Genomic DNA, 19099 nt, shown 5'->3' on the forward strand with positions numbered 1-19099 from the left:
TGGTTATGGCCAGAGGGGAGAAACAATCTAAATTGTATTGGACTAAAGCTTTGGTTGCTAAAGACAGTGTGAATGCTATGTATATGGAGGCATCTTTGTGGCACCGGAGGCTTGGTCATATAAGTGAGAAAGGGCTTAACTGCTTAGCTAAAAAGGATGTGCTTATGGGATTGAGAAATGCAGAATTGGAGAAATGTTCTCATTGCATGGCTGGTAAACAAACCAGAGTATCTTTTAAGAAGCATCCACCCTCAAGGAAGTCAGAATTGCTTGAATTGGTGCATTCTGACGTTTGTGGCCCATTAAAGGTAAAGTCATTTAGTGGTGCACTTTACTTTGTTACTTTTATTGATGATTGTTCCAGGAAGCTATGGGTCTATGCTCTTCAGCGGAAAGGTCAAGTACTTGAAAAGTTCAAGGAATTTCATGCTATGGTTGAGAGGCAATCAGGCAAGAAGCTGAAATGCATCCGTAGTGATAATGGTGGTGAGTACCGTGGACCTTTTGATGTTTATTGCAGGCAGCATGGTATTAGACACGAGAAGACTCCTCCTAAAACTCCTCAGTTGAATGGTCTAGCGGAGAGGATGAACAGGACCTTGGCTGAAAGGGTTACATGTATGCTTTCAGAAGCAAAGTTGCCTAAGCACTTTTGGGGAGAGGCATTGCTTGCAGCTGTGCATGTTATTAATCTCAGTCCCGCAGTTGCTTTGAATACTGAGGTGCCAGACAAAATTTGGTTTGGTAAGAATGTTAGCTATGATCATTTGCGTGTCTTTGGTTGCAGGGCATTTGTTCATGTTCCTAAGGATGAAAGATCCAAGTTAGATAAAAAGACAAGGCAATGTATCTTTATTGGCTATGGTGAGGATGAATTTGGCTACAGGTTTTATGATCCTGTTGAGAAGAAGCTCGTTAGAAGTCGTGATGTACAATTCATGGAAGACCAGACCATTGAAGACATTGATAAGGTGGAGAAGACCACACCCGAGAAAGATAGTAATCTCACTGATGGTAATCCGATGAGGTTGCCCACTCACAATTTGGAGAATGTTGAAACGGAAGCTCAAGACAATGAGCAACATGGTGATGTTGATGATCAACAGTTTGGAAGTGGAGTAGAGGTTCCAATTGATGATGCTCAAGAGGAACATGATGATGATGACGATCTTGGTGATATACCTGAATCACCTCAAGTCCAACTCAGGAGGTCTAATAGACAAAAACAACCTTCTACAAGGTATTCCTGTGATGAGTACATAACCTTGACTGACGGTGGAGAACCTGAGTGTTTTGAAGAGGCTTTGGATAGTGAAGAGAAGAAACAGTGGCTGGATGCAATGCAAGATGAGATGAAATCTTTGCATGATAATCACACTTACGACTTGGTGAAATTGCCTAAGGGCAAAAGGGCATTGGAAACTAGGTGGATTTTCAGGGTGAAACAAGATTCAAATTCTACGCTTCCAAGGTACAAGGCCAGATTAGTGGTGAAAGGTTTCAGACAGAAAAAGGGTGTTGATTTCAATGAGATTTTCTCACCTGTGGTGAAAATGTCATCCATCAGAACTGTGCTAAGTTTAGCTGCTACTCTTGATTTGGAGGTTGAGCAGATGGATGTGAAGACAGCTTTCCTTCATGGTAATTTGGAGGAAGAGATATACATGAAGCAACCTGATGGTTTTCTTGTTAAAGGCAAGGAAGAATATGTGTGTAGACTAAGGAAGAGTCTATACGGTTTGAAGCAGGCTCCAAGGCAGTGGTATAAGAAGTTTGAGTCTTTTATGTGTGAGCAGGGTTACATGAAGACTACTTCTGATCATTGTGTCTTTGTTAAAAGTTTTTCTAATGATGACTTTATTATCCTGTTATTATATGTTGATGACATGCTTATTGTTGGAAAAGATATTTCCAAAATTGACAGGTTAAAGAAGACACTTGGCGAGTCTTTTGCCATGAAAGACTTGGGAGCTGCTAAAAGGATTCTTGGCATACATATCTCACGTGATAGGAGAGAAAAGAAGATTTATCTATCACAAGAGCAATACATTAGGAAGGTGTTGCAGAGATTCCAGATGGAAAATGCTAAAGCTGTGAGTACTCCTCTTGCTACTCATTTTAAACTGAGTGTTAAACAGAGTCCTTCAAATGAAGTTGAGAAGACCAATATGAGTAGAGTTCCTTATGCATCTGCGGTGGGCAGTTTGATGTATGCGATGGTGTGTACAAGACCAGATATTGCACATGCTGTTGGTACAGTTAGTCGATTTTTGTCAAACCCAGGTAGAGAGCATTGGAATGCTGTGAAATGGATTTTGAGGTATCTTCATGGTACAGTTGATATGAAGCTTTGTTTTGGAGGTGATAAACCTACTTTGATGGGTTACTCAGACTCAGATATGGCTGGGGATATTGATTCCAGAAAGTCCACTTCGGGCTATTTGATAAAGTTTGCAGGAGGAGCTGTGGCTTGGCAATCAAGACTACAAAGGTGTGTAGCGTTGTCTACTACAGAGGCAGAGTTCATTGCTATTACTGAAGCATGCAAGGAGGTGTTATGGTTGAAGAAATTCTTGCAGGAGCTTGGTTTTAGGCAAGATAACTATTCATTGTTTGTTGATAGCCAAAGTGCTATCCATCTTGGTAAGAATCCAATTTTTCATTCTAGATCCAAACATATTGATGTGAGGTATCATTGGATACGTGATGCTTTGGATGCTAAGTTGTTGGAGTTGGAAAAAGTTCATACAGATGATAATGGTGCTGATATGATGACTAAAGCATTGCCAAGAGGAAAGTTTGAAGTTTGTTGTGAGATCGCTGGTTTGGCGGTTATCTCCACATAGTTGTGAGGGGGAGATTTGTTGGGTATTGGGCTCCCTTCCTATGTGGAGAAAAGGCCCAAAATTTGAGAAGCCCATGTCTCACTTAAACCTAGTGGAGAGGAGGCTATAAAATAAAGAGAGAGGCAGAACAATAGAGTAAGAATACACTGAAAGCCCTAACACATAGAGGGAGAGGTAGAGGGAAAATTCTGTTCACGTTTTTCATAGAGCTGTCGCAGTAAATTCGGCGCTGCGGATTCGTTCACCGTTGGATCGGGCTGAAATTTTTACAGCAGGTTCGGAACTCATTGCTCTTCATTCTGACCGGTCGGATCTTTGATACGAGGTCTGAGTTGGGAGATATTAATTTCGCACTGCAGCAGTGATTTGTAGAGGTTTTCCTCTCTTGTTCTTCTCTATTTGAAAGCTTTGTTGCTTTGTTATTTGGTTGGGTGTTGGCACTAATTTGTGCTATTGATTAAGACTCTTTTGTACTCTTGTTGATCATAGTGAAGCTATTTCTTTGGTCTGGACGACTCGTGGTTTTTACCCTTGATTTGAGGGGTTTTCCACGTTAAAAATCTTGGTGCCTTTATTTGTGCTTTTGGTGGTTTATTATTGCTGCTCTTTGATTATTGCTCCTCATAGATTCTTGCAAGTTAGGGGAAATTATATCCGCTGCATTCTCTGGTATATTGTTTGTTATTGTTTTCCCCATCAGTAATACATATTCTAATATATTAATAGATGTTATCAACAAATCCGTTAATGATAAACATTTTCATCTATAATTAAAAGTTTTAAAAATTATCTGCAAAATTCATTAATAAATTTATATATAACTATAAATTTAGTTCCATTGATAAATTTCTGACACTAATTAAAATGTTCTTGTAATGGACAACTTTTGATCAAGTTTTAAATTTCTCAAATCTCAATGTTTAAGTTTTATGTGTGAATTTCTTTTCTAGAATAAAAGTGCTAGAGTTGGTCAACTAACTCATCATATTATTTTTTTAAAAATATATTTTTCACCTTTTATGTTTTCATTTCGCAAACACCATCCATTATTTGAATATATACGATTGACCTAATCCAAGACATCGATAAAAATTTTCCAACAAGCGGCCTGCATTTTGATTTTATATTTTGAAAAGTTTTGATGAAAACACACATCATCCTATATAGATACGCACAAGTGTGTGTGTGTATATATATATATATATATATATATATATATATATATATATATATATATATATATATATATATATATATATATATATTATAACTGAATGATACATGAGTAACCGACAAATTTATATCTTTTGTCAAGTTATGAAATAACTCAATGGAACAACAACAAGAAATAAATTGTAAATGTTAAGGATGGCGATAATCAAACAAATAAATCTAGTGCCGGCAATTTTTCTCTGACATTTAAAATAATAAATATAATGAAGTTGTTTTCTAATAGAAGCAGGTTTGCAAAGTTGAATACCATTTGTAAAACTGAGAATTGACTCTCTCATCTGAATATGTTTGAGCGGTTTTTCATGATTATTTTTTTGAAAAAACAAGAAGAAAGTAAACAATTTCTTTTAGTTAAATTTTTTTTATTTTATAAGTTAATTTATGTAATTTTTCATTATAATATCATAAGTTAACTTTAGCTTATGAAAACAAATGTTTATTTTTTCTTAAGAGTTTGTTTAAATATAGCCTAGTTCATGTATGCATCCATGTGGCTAGTTACTTACATTAATGTTATTTATATAGGCCACTTATTTGAGACTATAAATATCACTTTTTTTTTTCTAGACTCTTTCGTACCTTTATTAGACCTACATGTATTTTATTTCTTCAACTGGATTCTTCTACTCAACTTTTTATTTTTTGTTATATGCCGTTTTTTTAATTTTATTAACGTGAGTAGACTAGGATTTTTTTTTTTTCAAACTAAACCTTTTCACTGTTCAAGTACAATTTATTTTTTTGCGAAAGACTAAATTTTTATCATACTTTTTATAATTTTATAGATTTGTATATTTATTTATAATAAATTGCTTTATTAAGAATTTATAATTTTTTATAAACCACAGTGAACATAAATTTAAAAAATATATTTAATTTAATATTTTCAAATTAATTGGAAATTACAAATTTGAAGAGTGATTGTAATAAAATTTTAATATAGATCTTGTAGTTTTTGGACTTCAATATATATGTTGGACAGTGATAAAAAAATTCATGTCAAATTAGATTAAATTTTTATATTATAGTAAATAAAGTTTATTTATACAATTATAGTGACAAAATTACAGTATGATTGATAATGAGTTAGAAAATAAAAAACAATTATATAAAATATATCCAAATAGTATTCTATATGATAAAAATAAACAACAAATAAAAATATTAACAAATTATTAAATGTGTCTTAGAAACAATGTGAGAGACTATTGAATAAAATCACAAAAAGAATAACAAATGTATAAGTAGAGTATGATAAGATAAAAAAATATCTTAGAGATTTAAGAAAAATTTTCAAATATCATTACAGACAATGGTTAAGAAATAACGAAAATTATTTTAACGAAACAAAAAATTTCTTCAAATGAAACAAAAACTAATAATATATTAAAGAAGATAATTTTCTATATTACCTAGTAAATGAAAGATTTATGCTATTAAACACTTAAATCAATAGTGTTAAACATTCTCATGTGAAAGGAAATTAAACAATAAATAAAAATATTAAAAAAGAATAAAAATGTGTGAGACAGAGAAAATATTTAATTGACATACATTATTTAACATAATTGCATAAAGATTATGATAAGATGAAAAATTTGGAGATGCGAATGATTTTATAACAAACCAAACAATTAAAATAAATAAAAAGTAGAAAGTGAATATATATATATATATATATATATATATATATATATATATATATATATATATATATATATATATATATATATATATATATATATATATATATATATATATATATATATATATATATATATATATATATATATATATCATTCATCTACATTTTTTTATATTCTTCATCCATATTCCTTTGTTTTTTTTTTACATTCATCTCCTTAATTCATTATAATTATTTATTTATTTTATTCGAACTTTAAGATGTTGTATAGTTGCTTTAAAATTATTATCATTAGTGTCGACTAAGCTGATACAAATTAAACTAATAAAATTCTATAAATGATCCAAATCGACGCTAAATTACTTTAATTAAAAATAAATTTAAATATTAGTGATGATAAATTACCATGAAATTAAATTGCAATTCAATATCAAATTACCATGAATAAAGTGGAGAAAGGTCACTTTATTTGCAACTTAATAATAATAACTAACAACAAACTGGCTTCTTGAAAAAAATAATAATAAAGACACTAAATCAAACGACACACTTGTTCTCTTTCCCACTATTGTTCACACGTAACCAAGTCTAGTAGTAGCTAGAAGTGAAGGTCCAAGAAAGAATGTTGTGTATTTCAACCAATTGTCCTGTGGCTCCCGAGAATCCAACCCTAACCCATTCTGGCAGAACAGTCCTTAAATCAATCACAAACGAGAGACTAGTCTCATCCACATTGCTTCCAGGGTATGTTAAAAGCACGTCTAAACTTTTCTCCACAGGATCATAGCTCACACTGGCGAATGCAACAAGCACGTTCCCGGCAATGTCAGTTTCCCATTCCTCCGTTGTCACCGAAGCAATGGAGTTAACATCAATACCTACATGGGCAGAGGGAGGGTCCCAGGGGTTCCCACCGAAGGAGTCAAATTCCACAGCCACTATTTGATTCTGGTACACGTTTAGGGCAGTGTCAGGGGTGAAAAGTCCGAGGAATCCACCACTGGAATTTTGTGGGATGTTGGAGTTGAACGGAGCGAGGAAGAAGGCAATGCCGTCTGCGAAGAGGCCAGGACCGTTTGGCGCCACAACAAAGGAGAAGTTTGTGGTGAAGCCAGCGAGGTTCCCAGTTTTGGCATCCCAAAGGTGCACGGGTGCAGCATAGGACGCTCTTCCGGCGCTGTTCTGTGTGAGAGGTGTAAGCTTTATGGTCCCTTCTGAAAAAGAGGCATCACCTTCGAGGGCAATGGCGTTTGTGTACGACCCAAAACTGGAGAACGAAAAAGAAGCTGAGTTCACGTTTTTGGTGAGTCCGAGGAAGGAAACGATGATAGTAAAAAGAGACAGGAGGTTTTGAGTTTGGGTTCTTGAGTTGTTGATGGCCATGGTTGTGAAGTGTGAATATATTGATAAAGTTATTGGCAATGTTCCGCTTTATATAGACATGGTAGAGGTTTTGGGAATGTAAAATGAAGGGAATAAGAAGGGCCAAAAAGTTGATGAAAATAATGGAGGCAGGCCTGGGGCCAGCAAATATTGATTATCGTATGAAGAAGCCAAAAATGACTTGAATAGGACACATAAGATAGTGTTTGGAGCAGTGAAGGTGATTAATATAATGCTATTCTGACTTTGAATGCAATCAAGTTGGCATATATTACAAGCAAGAGTGGAAGTAAAAGTTAAAACCAAGCACGATATAACTGGACTTACAAAATCTATCTTCTTTTGTCTCCGATTTGGAAGGGTAAAAATATGACTAGTCTCATGGGGTGGTTTGCTTTCTGACATGGTGACACCTCTCCAGATTAAAAAGAAAAATATTAATAAAGATATTATATATCTCTTGCCTATATTTATATTTATATTTATATTTATATTTATATTTATATTTATATTGATAGAGATATCATATATTTAATTTTCTTTTATTATTATCAATTATTTTATTTTATTTAGTTTTTACTTTTTTCTCTATATGATGGAAGATTTTACTCTATATATTGAACAAAGATTTTAATAAATCAAGAAGCAAGGAAGCTCTTTTTGAGTTATTTTTCACCCAAACTTTTCTTGTGTTTTTTTGTAGGCATCCTTTCTTCTTTCTCTCATTGCTTACACATATCTAACATGGTATCAGAGTTAGATTAAAGCCTATCCTAACGAACTTTTTTGGACATTCTGTTCCACCCGATATTGGGTCGTTAACGGACTACCCACTAATTTCGTAATTCACAATATATCAGTGAAGTGCAAATCTCACCTTACAAGCCGGTTTTGTGGGGTTAAATAAGGTTTAAAGCCCACTTCAAACCCACTTCTAACATATATTACAGTTTAAATAATAATATTTTAATAATATGTAGATCAAAACTAGTACTTTGATATTTTTTCTAAACACTATATCAAATAACTTCTTTAAAAATATAATATCATTTTAAATTAAAAAAATAAAATAAATATAATTAAAATATTATTATTTTTAGTTGTATTATAAGTGTTTTTTTATGATGGCATCACTTTATATAGATCAATGTACTGTTTCAAAAATAATAATTAGTATTATTTAGTTAAAATACACATGATATAATTTATATATCACATCATTTAATTTTTAAATTATAATTAGTTTTACTAAAATAATTTAACTTTTAAATATGTATTTAAATTTTATTTTTAGGAATTATAATTATTAATTTCTTCTTAAAGTGTATAAAATAGTAATTCAACTAAATTAAAAAAACATTTGAAATCGAAATAAGGTCGGACTAATATTTTTTACACTTTACTTTTTAGTTAGATCAAATTATCCAGAAACTCATTTGAAGATTTATAAAATAATATAATTTTTACTCTACAAAATTCACTCTATATTAACCTTCATTTATATTATAGTTATGATGTACTTTATTGACATTAATTTGTATACGGATAATATAAGTCCTTGCTTAAAAAGATCTTATATCAGTCCAAATATGCCTTATATAATATATCATATTATTAGTGCCGATTCACAAGATCTACATTATACTTTAAGTTTTGTCAAAATTGTAAACAATAGGGTTGATCAATCCAACATATGTCTGTAATAGTATGTCATTTATTTTGCAATTTTGTAATGAGTGTTGATATGTAATATATATGCAACAACACTATACAATTATTCATATCGTAATATATTGTTATTTTATTTTCAGTAGTAATATACAGTTTATTTCAATTTAATATTAGGTATAATTACTGAATTGGTACCCCAATTTTTTGGTAAAGTTCAATTTGGTACTTATACTTTTGGTTTGTTTAATTTAGTACCTCAATTATCTAAAGAAATTCAATTTGGTCCTCTCCGTTAAGTTGGAGTTAACACCGTGTCCGTACAAGACACGTGTCAAGCCATGGAATTTTTAATCTTTTTTTAAAATTTTTTTTTTTTTCAAAAAATTTAAAACTGTCACGTGTCAATTTATCATCGTGCCACGTGGCAGCTTACAATCATGACACATGGCAGTGGTAATAGTTGTTTTCAATTTAGTATCCCAATTTAAATTTTTGATTCAATTTAGTACCCCAATTTGTTAAAATGATCCAATTTCGTCCGTTCCAATTTGAGACCAAATTAGTAACTAAGTTTAATTATAATTTATATATACATGTTAAAATAATTTTTTTGAATTTATACATCAAATCACTACACCTAAATATTCAAATTATTTTATTTTTTACAAGTGTAAAAAATTTCATGTGTAAAAAATTACAAAGGTTAAAATGTAAAAAATAAAATAATTTAAGTACTTAGGTGACATGATTTGTATATATTAGAAAAAGTTATTGTAACATATATATATATATATATACACATATATATATATATATATATATATATATATATATATATAAGTTGTAATTAAGTTTATTTACTAATTTGATCTCAAATTGGAGAGGACGAAAAAAAATTGGGTACTAAATTGAACCAAAAATTTAAATTGGGGTACTAAATTGAAAACAACTATTACCACTATCACATGTTATGATTGTAAGTTGCCACGTGGCACGATGATAAATTGACACGTGACAGTTTTTAAATTTTTTGAAAAAAAAAATAATTTTTTTTAAAAAAAAATATTTTTTTTTAAAAAAATAATTTAAAAAAAAAATAAGTTTTTTTAAAAAAATTAAAAATTTCATGGCTTGACACGTGTCCTGTACGGACACGGTGTTAACTCCAACTTAAGGGAGATGATCAAATTGAATCTCTTTAGATAATTGTGGTACTAAATTGAACAAATAAAAAATATAGATACCAAATTGAATTTTACCAAAAAGTTAGAGTACCAAATCAGTAATTATACCTTAATATTACTATTAAAATGATTGTTATTTGATTCAGAAAAGAAGTTGAATGTCAAGATATGATTTCACCTTTTTGCTATCAGTCGGTATATCCACCAAAATCAAAGTGTAAAGTTCCTAAGGAGTAGGATTATGTATGTGTTCATGGTGAAAGTTAAAACAAAATAATTTCATGAGTATCTGAAGAAGGAACATGTATTTTCTTTGGAAGAATTCCATTGAGTATGGAAAACCATTTACAATTATGGTTAAACTTTCATGAACCGAATGTCTATAAATATTTTTAAAAATAAATATATTATTAGAAACAGAATTTATTCGAGTGAAATAATACGTAAAATATATATAATTAAAATCAATCTAAATATAAAAATAAAATAATTAAAATTAATAAAAATAGTTAATAAAAAAACGATTAGTTAATCTGAGGGATAATTTAAGAACATACAATTCAGAATAACTTGAATATTTAAGGATGTGTTTGGCAGTAGTCAAATCTATATCAAATATCATGAACTTACGAATTTTTGAAGTGATTTTGTTACAGAAAATGAAGTATTACAGGTTTTAGCCGGAGGAAAAAAAGTTCACAAAAATTAACAAAGTAAAAACCATGACTATTAATTTAAGGGTTAAATATGTTTTTGGTCCCTAAAGTTTCAGTGAATTTTGAAATTAGTCCCTCATCAAAACTTTATACCAATTTAGTCCTTCATCTTTTAAAATGCGTGAATTTAGTCCTTTTAACCAAATTTTGTTAAGTTTATCTGACGTTTCAAGCGCATCTCATGATAGTATTTAAATTATTTACACTGTTTGACACATTTTTTTTTTAATGTTAACTTAAATACTATCATGAAATGTGCTTGAAACGTCTGATAAACTTAACAAAATTTGGTTAAAAGGACTAAATTCATGCATTTTGAAAGATGAAAGACTAAATTGGTCAAAAGTTTTGATGAGGGACTAATTCCAAATTTCACTGAAACTTGAGGGACAAAAACATATTTAACCCTTAATTTAATAACACCAAGCTTGGGCTTATAAGGAAAACATAAACACTCATACAGAAGACTTGGCCCTCTTACTTATTATAGATCATTATTCTCTTTAGAGGAAGTAGGTCTCCTAGATACGTGAAGCGAAAAACCAAGAGAGAATATCATGAGTCTCAACGCTGTCACCGGTGGCAGCAGAGAACCCAATTCTCACCCATTCCGATAGAACACCACTCAGATCAATTGTTTTTGATAACAGAGCAACAATGGGGGGATGAGTATTATACGAAACGCCCACGCTCAACTCTTTCTTCCCAGAATCGTAGATAATGCTACCTTTTCCAATCGAACCTTCAGGAACTGAATTAATAGGCCAATCTATCGTCTCCACAGACTCAAGACTGTTGATGTCCACACCAATATGCGGAGCAATGGCAACAGGCTCCGGATCCCATTCATTTCCGAAGCTGTCAAACTCAACGGCCACAATCTGATTCTTGTCGGCGTTGAAAGCAGTTTCGGGAGTGAAGAGTCCGAGGTATCCCCCAGATGAATTTTTGGGAATGCTCGGGTCAGCATCGAATGGTATGATGAAGAAGGAGAGGCCATCGGCGTGGATTTGTGACCCAGCGGAATCAACGACGAAGGTGAACACAGTTTCGAAGTCTGCAACTTTCCCTGTGCTTTTGTCCCAGAGACGGACGGGTGGGATGTAAACAGCACGACCAACGCTGTGTTTACGAATGATCGGAGCGCCGTATGATCCACTGTCTATTCTAGTCAATTGTATTGCACCGTCTACTGCGCGGGCATCGCCGAGGAAACCAATGTCGAACTGTGTTCCTGGCTCGAATTTCGAGAAGCTGAATGAAAGTGAATCTGACTTCACGTTGTTTACAAACAACACAAAACAGAAGGAAATCATGAGAAGGGGAAGTGGAGTTCGTGTTTTAGCCATGGTTGACACCTCAGAGAGATTACTTGGAAACTTAATTGATTGATGGTGCATGGAAAAACACAGAAATTTGAGTTATATATAGGCTCGCTGATCCCTGCTAAATCAGCAAACTGAATAAAAAACAACTTTCCCAACAATGCACCTTACTTAGTAATGTGTGGTCAAAACATAAAAGGTGAAAAATCCTAGGAATGATTTATATATCTCTCTCCAAAGATTTTAGTCAATATTACTTTGGATCACCGGCGCTTGTCCTAAATATATGTCATTCTTTGATCACTACAACAGCAAAAAGTGTTACATATTTATTAGTTTATCATGAACAAATATTTACCCAAATGAGTAAAAAAATGTCTACCGTTAACTATACTTAAATGAATAGGTACATTGTGAATGTGAAAAAGACTTCACCCTTTGTTCTAATCACCGTTCACCCACTTCGCTGCCTAGTGTAAACTATGTAAATCGTTTGGCCACTTCCTCTCCTGCACAATTTCATTTTCTCAGCTCAGCAAAAACATCTTTGTGTATATCTAGTGGATTAACATTTACCTTTCTCCAAGCCATGGCTGCTTTGTACAACACAAAGCCCGTTTTTCTGCTCCTCATCCCGTTCCTAATGCTGCATCGCAGTTCAGACACAAATTTCAATTTCCCCAATTTTTCAGGGCCATACGCTAACACCCTTATAACCTTCCAAGGCGATGCCTTTGCATCAAGGGGTGTGATACAACTAACAGAAGTCCTGGATAACGGCACAATCGTGCTCCACAGTGCTGGCAGAGCCACCTATGCTCTACCCGTGCGTCTTTGGGATGCAGAAACTGGTAAGACGGCAAGCTTCAGCACTACCTTCACTTTTCAGATACTGAATGCTCCAAATTTAGATTTTGGCGAGGGGATCTCTTTCTTCCTTGCACCGTTCCGCTCTGACATGCCCCGTGATGCAGTTGGTGGATACCTTGGACTTTTCAGTCCCCACACCGCTCTAAAAAACACCCGCGGAAACCATATAGTTGCCGTTGAATTTGACATGCACCGAGATGAATGGGACCCTCCTTTTCCCCACATAGGCATTGATATTAACTCCATTTCTTCTGTGACAACAGTGGCCTGGGAAAATAAACAGCTTGGGGTTGCAACAGTATCTGTTACCGTTGCCTATGATCCTGTGGCACAAAATTTAAGCGCGGTTGTAAGTAACGACGGACCTAGTATTGGGCACGTGATTGATTTGACGACCGTTCTGCCTGAATGGGTGAGCGTAGGGTTCTCCGGTGCCACGGGACAGCTGATTGAACTGCACAAGATTCTATCGTGGACTTTCAGCTCTAGCATCGATTAGGAAAATGGCGTCTGCTATGCTGATAACCAGATACATATGTTAACATTTACTCTATCTTATCTTTTAAAATAATAATCACTTAATGACAGTTTCATTGATATTACAACAATAAAACCTTTCGGTTTTTATATTAATTATTATTATTATTGCTATTATATTAAGAAAAATGATATTTTAATCTACTTTTTTTATCCACTTTTAACTCATCATTTTAATCATCATTAGATATTTTTTTTTTTTTAGTGATGTGATGATCTAATAACGATTGAAATGATAAATTAAAAATAGATCAAAAAGAAAAATGAAATTGAAAGAAATAGGAAGAGATATTTGAATATTACCGAAGAAACTTTAAATATGATGAAGTAATAAAAAAGAAAATGAAATGTATAACAAATTTAAAAAAAAATGTTGAAATATTTACACAAAAGAAAAAAATTCCCTTCATATGTATTATAGATGACAAGATCATTGAAGTAGTTTTGCATTTTTGTCTTCAGAAAGGAGGATGAGAAAATTAGAAAATAAAAACATTTAATTATTAAAAAACACAAAATTTAAGATATTTCTTCCCATAAAGAAAAATTTTACGAAAAAAACGAAATGTATAATTAGTTATGCAATAAAAATTAATAACACAATCAATTATATTAAAAATATAATTAAGTTTAAAAAATAATTGATGTGGTTAAATTATTATTAATATTTACATATTTTTAATATAAAAAAATAAAATATTAATGATACAAAATATTTTTTTTCTTTCTTAATTTATATGATAATATTTTCGGTTTTCTATTTTCTTTCTATTTTATCCTCATCTAAACAAAACATAAAAGAAAGGTTAATAAAAACACACACACATATATAAGTATTTCCTTTTGTTGAATTTTGAGAAATGAAACTGAAAATTAATTACTAGCAGCTGCCTTTTGGAAAGCCAGTAGCCTTTTGGAAAAGGCATGGTATTAGAAAGTTTGACTAGGAAGGGACACTTGAGCTTTTCCTCAAGACACTCGGTAAATTGTGTGAAATATTGATTAATATGAGAAAATTACATTAGTCATGTAGAGTTGACTTTTCATTGGTAACATAAGCTTTTAGCCAACTCTAAGTTGATTTTTTTTTCTTGCAGTGACCATTACCATTACAACCAACCATCATCAGCATACCAAACTGAGTACATTTTGTACGTTGGTTTTGGTTGAGATTTATAATTCCTTAATAAAAAATAGAATGTTAATTATTTCTCAAACAATTTTTTTTTTATTTATTCCCATCTTACTAAAATTAATTAACTTATAATTCCCATTCAACTATTTTATTTAGGTTATTATTTAAATATAACTATTTCATAATAGTAATAATAATAATAATGGATACACAAATTTATTTTCTTATAATTACGATACATTAGACAAGCTATTAAATGAGTCAATGACTGTTAATCATGAGAAGTGTAATATTTCTATCAATGATTATAAAGGATGTACCGATATGTCGGTAAATACTTAATAAAAGTACTAATATAATTTTCTTTATAAAATTTTTACAATGTAAATAATTGATAAGTCACAATATCTACTAGTTTAAAATACTTAATACTTTATATTATTATCTGTCCATAAATAACAATAAAATAAATAAAGGACAAGAATTTGATTTATACCTTGTATGTCACGTAATCAAAGTCAAAATATTACTAGTATAATAAAACTTCATTCCAATTGAACAACAATGAAAAGACGTTGGAAAAGAAAAATTAGAGTATTTCGGAGAACTGGACTGAAGCATGCAACACCTACGAAGAAGACATAGAGATGCATTTTGGGGGAACCTCAAAATTAATCCATCAACAAGAACAAGTTAGCAAGGCATTAGTTGGCATCTTAAATGCACCATTTAACTTATATAGACATTGATTTTTTTATCCCAAGAACCCCAAAGCAACACTTCATTTATTTTTATGCTTTATACATTTTTTATAGAACGATGATATTTTGACTACTAAATTTTGACAACTTTCTCTTACAACAAAATGATGTGTCATTTTTTAAGAGATTTTGAAATATTGAGAATGAGAAAATAGAAAAATGAAAAATCACTTAGAAAATATTACCTAAGGTTGTAAGAAAAATTTGTCAAAATTTAGTAGTTAAAAAATCATTTTTCTTTTCTATATATTTCTTCTTTTTTACCACTTTCTCTTTTCTTCCTTTTTATCGGCTTTTTTGTATTTTTGGGTCTTTTTAACCGGTTATTTGTAAAATGGCATCGTTTATTTTTTTTTTTTGTAAAATAGGATTAAGTCGTGGTAGGGGAGGATGACATTAAAGGTGAAGTCGTCCTCCCCTCAATCGGTTTCAACTTTTTTTTAAAAAAAAAATAAAGTCGTCAGGTGCAACAGCGGTATCTGAAAATCTGAGGTTGAAGTCGTCTTCACGGCTGACGACTTCTCCCGCTCTTTCTCTCACCCTCTCTCACTCTCCGCCATGGAAACAGACGAGAGCTCCGCCTCCACATCGGAGCCAGACTCCGACGACAACCACCGCATCCCGACCAACCACCACCTCAACCCTCCCTCCGGCCTCACACTGCACGAGTTCAGCTCCCTTGTCCCCTTCATCACGGAGCACCACACCTACCTCGTCGGCGCCGGCCAATGCCCTTCCCTTCTAGCCCAGCGCGTCCAGGTTCCACCAGAAGCCGTCTGGTCCGTCGTCCACAGTTTCGACAAGTCCCAAACCTACAAACGCTTCATCAAGAGTTGTGTCGTCAAAGACCTCTTCCACTCCTCGAAGTCATGAATCTGTGTCGTTCCACTCCCCGAAGTCGTTAGCAATGAAGACGATTTCAATATCAGATTTTTACAAACCGTGTTTGCATCTGACGACTTTGTTTTTTTTTTTAAAAAATGAAACCGGTTGGGAGGAGGACGACTTCACCTTTAATGTCGTCCTCTCCCAACGACTTAACCCTATTTCACACAAAAAAATTCAAACGACCCAATTTTACAAATAACTAGTCAAAAGGACCCAAAAATACGAAAAAGCCCTTTTTATCCCTTTCACCATCAATCATACGGTACGTACAACCCTAATGACTAATGAGTGTGAAAAAAGTCTTCCTGCACATCCTTGTTTGAATCACCTCTCTTCCTATGCGTCGTCAAGTGCCAACTATGCAAATAGTTTGGCATCTTCGCTACCTACACAATTTATTCAATTTTATTTTCTCAGCTGACCAAAATCTCTATCTTTATATGTAGTGTATAGACACTTCACCATTCTCAGTATCATATGATATAATCTTTTATAGCCATGGCAGCTTTGTTCAACACAAGGCCCGTTTTCATGCTCCTGGTTCCATTACTACTGCTTCATCGTAGTTTAGACACTTCTTTCACATTCCCCAATTTTTCAGCGCCGTACCTGAACAGCCTTTTAGCCTTCGAAGGCGATGCCTCTTCATCAAAGGGTGTGATACAACTAACAAAGGTCCAAGATGGCAGAGTGGTGCCCAACAGTGTTGGCAGAGCCACCTATGCTCTACCTGTTCGCCTTTGGGATGCACAAACTGGTAAAGTTGCAAGCTTTGCCACTTCCTTCTCTTTCAACATATCCTATGGTCGAATCAATGGAGATGGAATCGCTTTCTTCCTGGGAACAACCGAATCTACCATGCCCCTAAGTTCATTTGGCGGCTACCTCGGACTCTTCGATCCCAAATTTGCTTTTAGAGACACCGACCAGAACCAAATAGTTGCTGTTGAATTTGACATGCACCAGAATCCATGGGACCCTCCTTTTCCCCACGTAGGCATTGATGTCAACTCCATTTCTTCCGTGGAATCGGCGCAGTGGGAAAGTAATCCTGGATTGATAACAGCATTTGTGACCGTAACCTATGAAGCTGCTGCACAAAGTTTGAGCGTGGTTGTCAAGAACGGACCAACGATTAGCCTCATGATTGATTTGAAGACGGTTCTTCCCGAATGGGTGAGGGTTGGGTTCTCCGGCGCCACCGGACGGTTGACTGAAGTGCACCAGATTCAGTCTTGGACTTTTAGTTCCAGCTTCGATTAGGACAGTGGAGTCATAATGATGTTTTTATGTCTGGTTGTGTCTAGGGTTTAGGGTTACACTTTGTTACCTTGTTATGTCTCTCACTTTCTCGGCCAAAACACGTAAATTTTCTTTTAATTATCGAAATGGGTTAGTTTAGAAAAATATTAAAGAAGTGCGATAAATCTGGTTAAGGTGACACAACTTCTATATTTAGAGTACTTTAAACTAGAGTTATACCAACTTGTTTCCATTTTAACTTAAAAATACTTTTAATTAAAGTTGTACTATTTTAATATGACTTATTTTTAGAAAAGTTGTACCTTGACATGATTTATTCGCTTTCGTAATTTCTTAAAATTTGTCTCATTTTTATAATTTTGAATAAAAAAAATAGCACCATTTTTGGTATTTTTGTTCATTTTGTGAATGTTTTAAAACTGTTAGATGATATAGCTTAAAAATTTCCGAAAAAATTGCAAGGCACAAAATGCATAGCAGAATTAGAGACCATAACGGGATTGAATAGAGATGGGTTTCGCTATCCCTTACCTATTTATCCTAGATAATTTCATTCTCATCTTAGTATTTAAATTTAACGGGTATCAAATTTTTGTCTTGGTCTCCACTAGTTAATAAGCATATACTCGTATTTGTATCCATTTTCTTACTCTTTCAATATCAATTAATTAATTTTTATACAAAAAAATATAGTAAGAGAAACATAATATTATCAAATATTCAATATTAAAAATAGAATTATTTTTTAAATATCAAATATTTAGAAATAAATTATACGTGTATATATTTCAAATTAGAAGACCAAACAAAATTTCTTGAGAACCAAAACATTATTGAATTTGCGAACATTAATGAAACCTAGTTGATAAAATTTAAAAATATTTAAAAAAAATATAAAAGAAAACAAATATCCAAATTAAAAAAAATCTAATGAAATCTCTCTTTTTATGCACTAATAAAAGTTATAATACATTATTTGATCAAAATCACTTAAAGAACTAAAATTAAAATAATAATAATAATAAAATTTTAAAATAGATATTTTATCTTTTGTACACTAATATATGTTGAATGGTGACAAAAAAAATTCATTGACAATTACATTAAATTATTATATTATAGTAAATAAAATTTATTTATATAATTATAGTAATAAAATTTCTCGTATGGTAATGAGTTAGAAAATAAAAATAATCATATAAAAAATATTAAAACAATATTCTACATGATAAAAATAGACAACAAATAAAAATATTAAAAAAATTTATCAATTATGTGTCTTAGAAACAATTTGAGACATCGTTGAATGAAATAGCACAAAGAACAACAAATTTATAAGTAAGGGTATGATAAGATAAGAAATATATAGATATATGAGAAAACTTTTTAAATATCAGCATGGTCGATGATTGAGAGATAACAAAATTTGTTTTAGCGAAATATAAGACCTCTTCAGATGAAACAAAAATTAATAATATAATAGAATAAATAAGATAAATTTTTTATATTACTTATTAAATGAAATGTTTATTCTATTGAACACAAAAATTGAAACTATAAAATATTATAATGCGAAAAGAAAATATACAATAAATAAAAATATTCATATGTATAACATAAAAAATATTTAATTGACATATAC

The 19099-nt window shown here is 32.1% G+C and overlaps 2 protein-coding genes and 2 pseudogenes across 2 annotated transcripts; 2 read left to right on the forward strand and 2 right to left on the reverse strand.

Moving 5' to 3' along the window:
- Positions 1–6291: 6291 nt before the first annotated feature.
- On the reverse strand, positions 6292–7107 carry LOC114175413 (lectin 7-like). Its single transcript, XM_028060179.2, has one exon. The coding sequence runs from the start codon at positions 7105–7107 to the stop codon at positions 6313–6315; it is 795 nt and encodes a 264-aa protein (XP_027915980.1). The 3' UTR covers positions 6292–6312.
- A 4092-nt stretch (positions 7108–11199) lies between these two features.
- LOC114175412 (lectin 5-like) lies at positions 11200–12027 on the reverse strand. Its single transcript, XM_028060178.1, has one exon. The coding sequence runs from the start codon at positions 12025–12027 to the stop codon at positions 11200–11202; it is 828 nt and encodes a 275-aa protein (XP_027915979.1).
- A 565-nt stretch (positions 12028–12592) lies between these two features.
- LOC114175411 (lectin 7 pseudogene) lies at positions 12593–13372 on the forward strand (annotated as a pseudogene).
- Positions 13373–16692: 3320 nt separating this feature from the next.
- LOC114175410 (lectin 7 pseudogene) lies at positions 16693–17457 on the forward strand (annotated as a pseudogene).
- Positions 17458–19099: the final 1642 nt, after the last annotated feature.

Source organism: Vigna unguiculata, chromosome 3 (genome assembly GCF_037176805.1).
Source record: "Vigna unguiculata cultivar grain cowpea cultivar isolate G323 ecotype 2 chromosome 3, ASM3717680v1, whole genome shotgun sequence".
Lineage (NCBI taxonomy): Eukaryota > Viridiplantae > Streptophyta > Magnoliopsida > Fabales > Fabaceae > Vigna > Vigna unguiculata.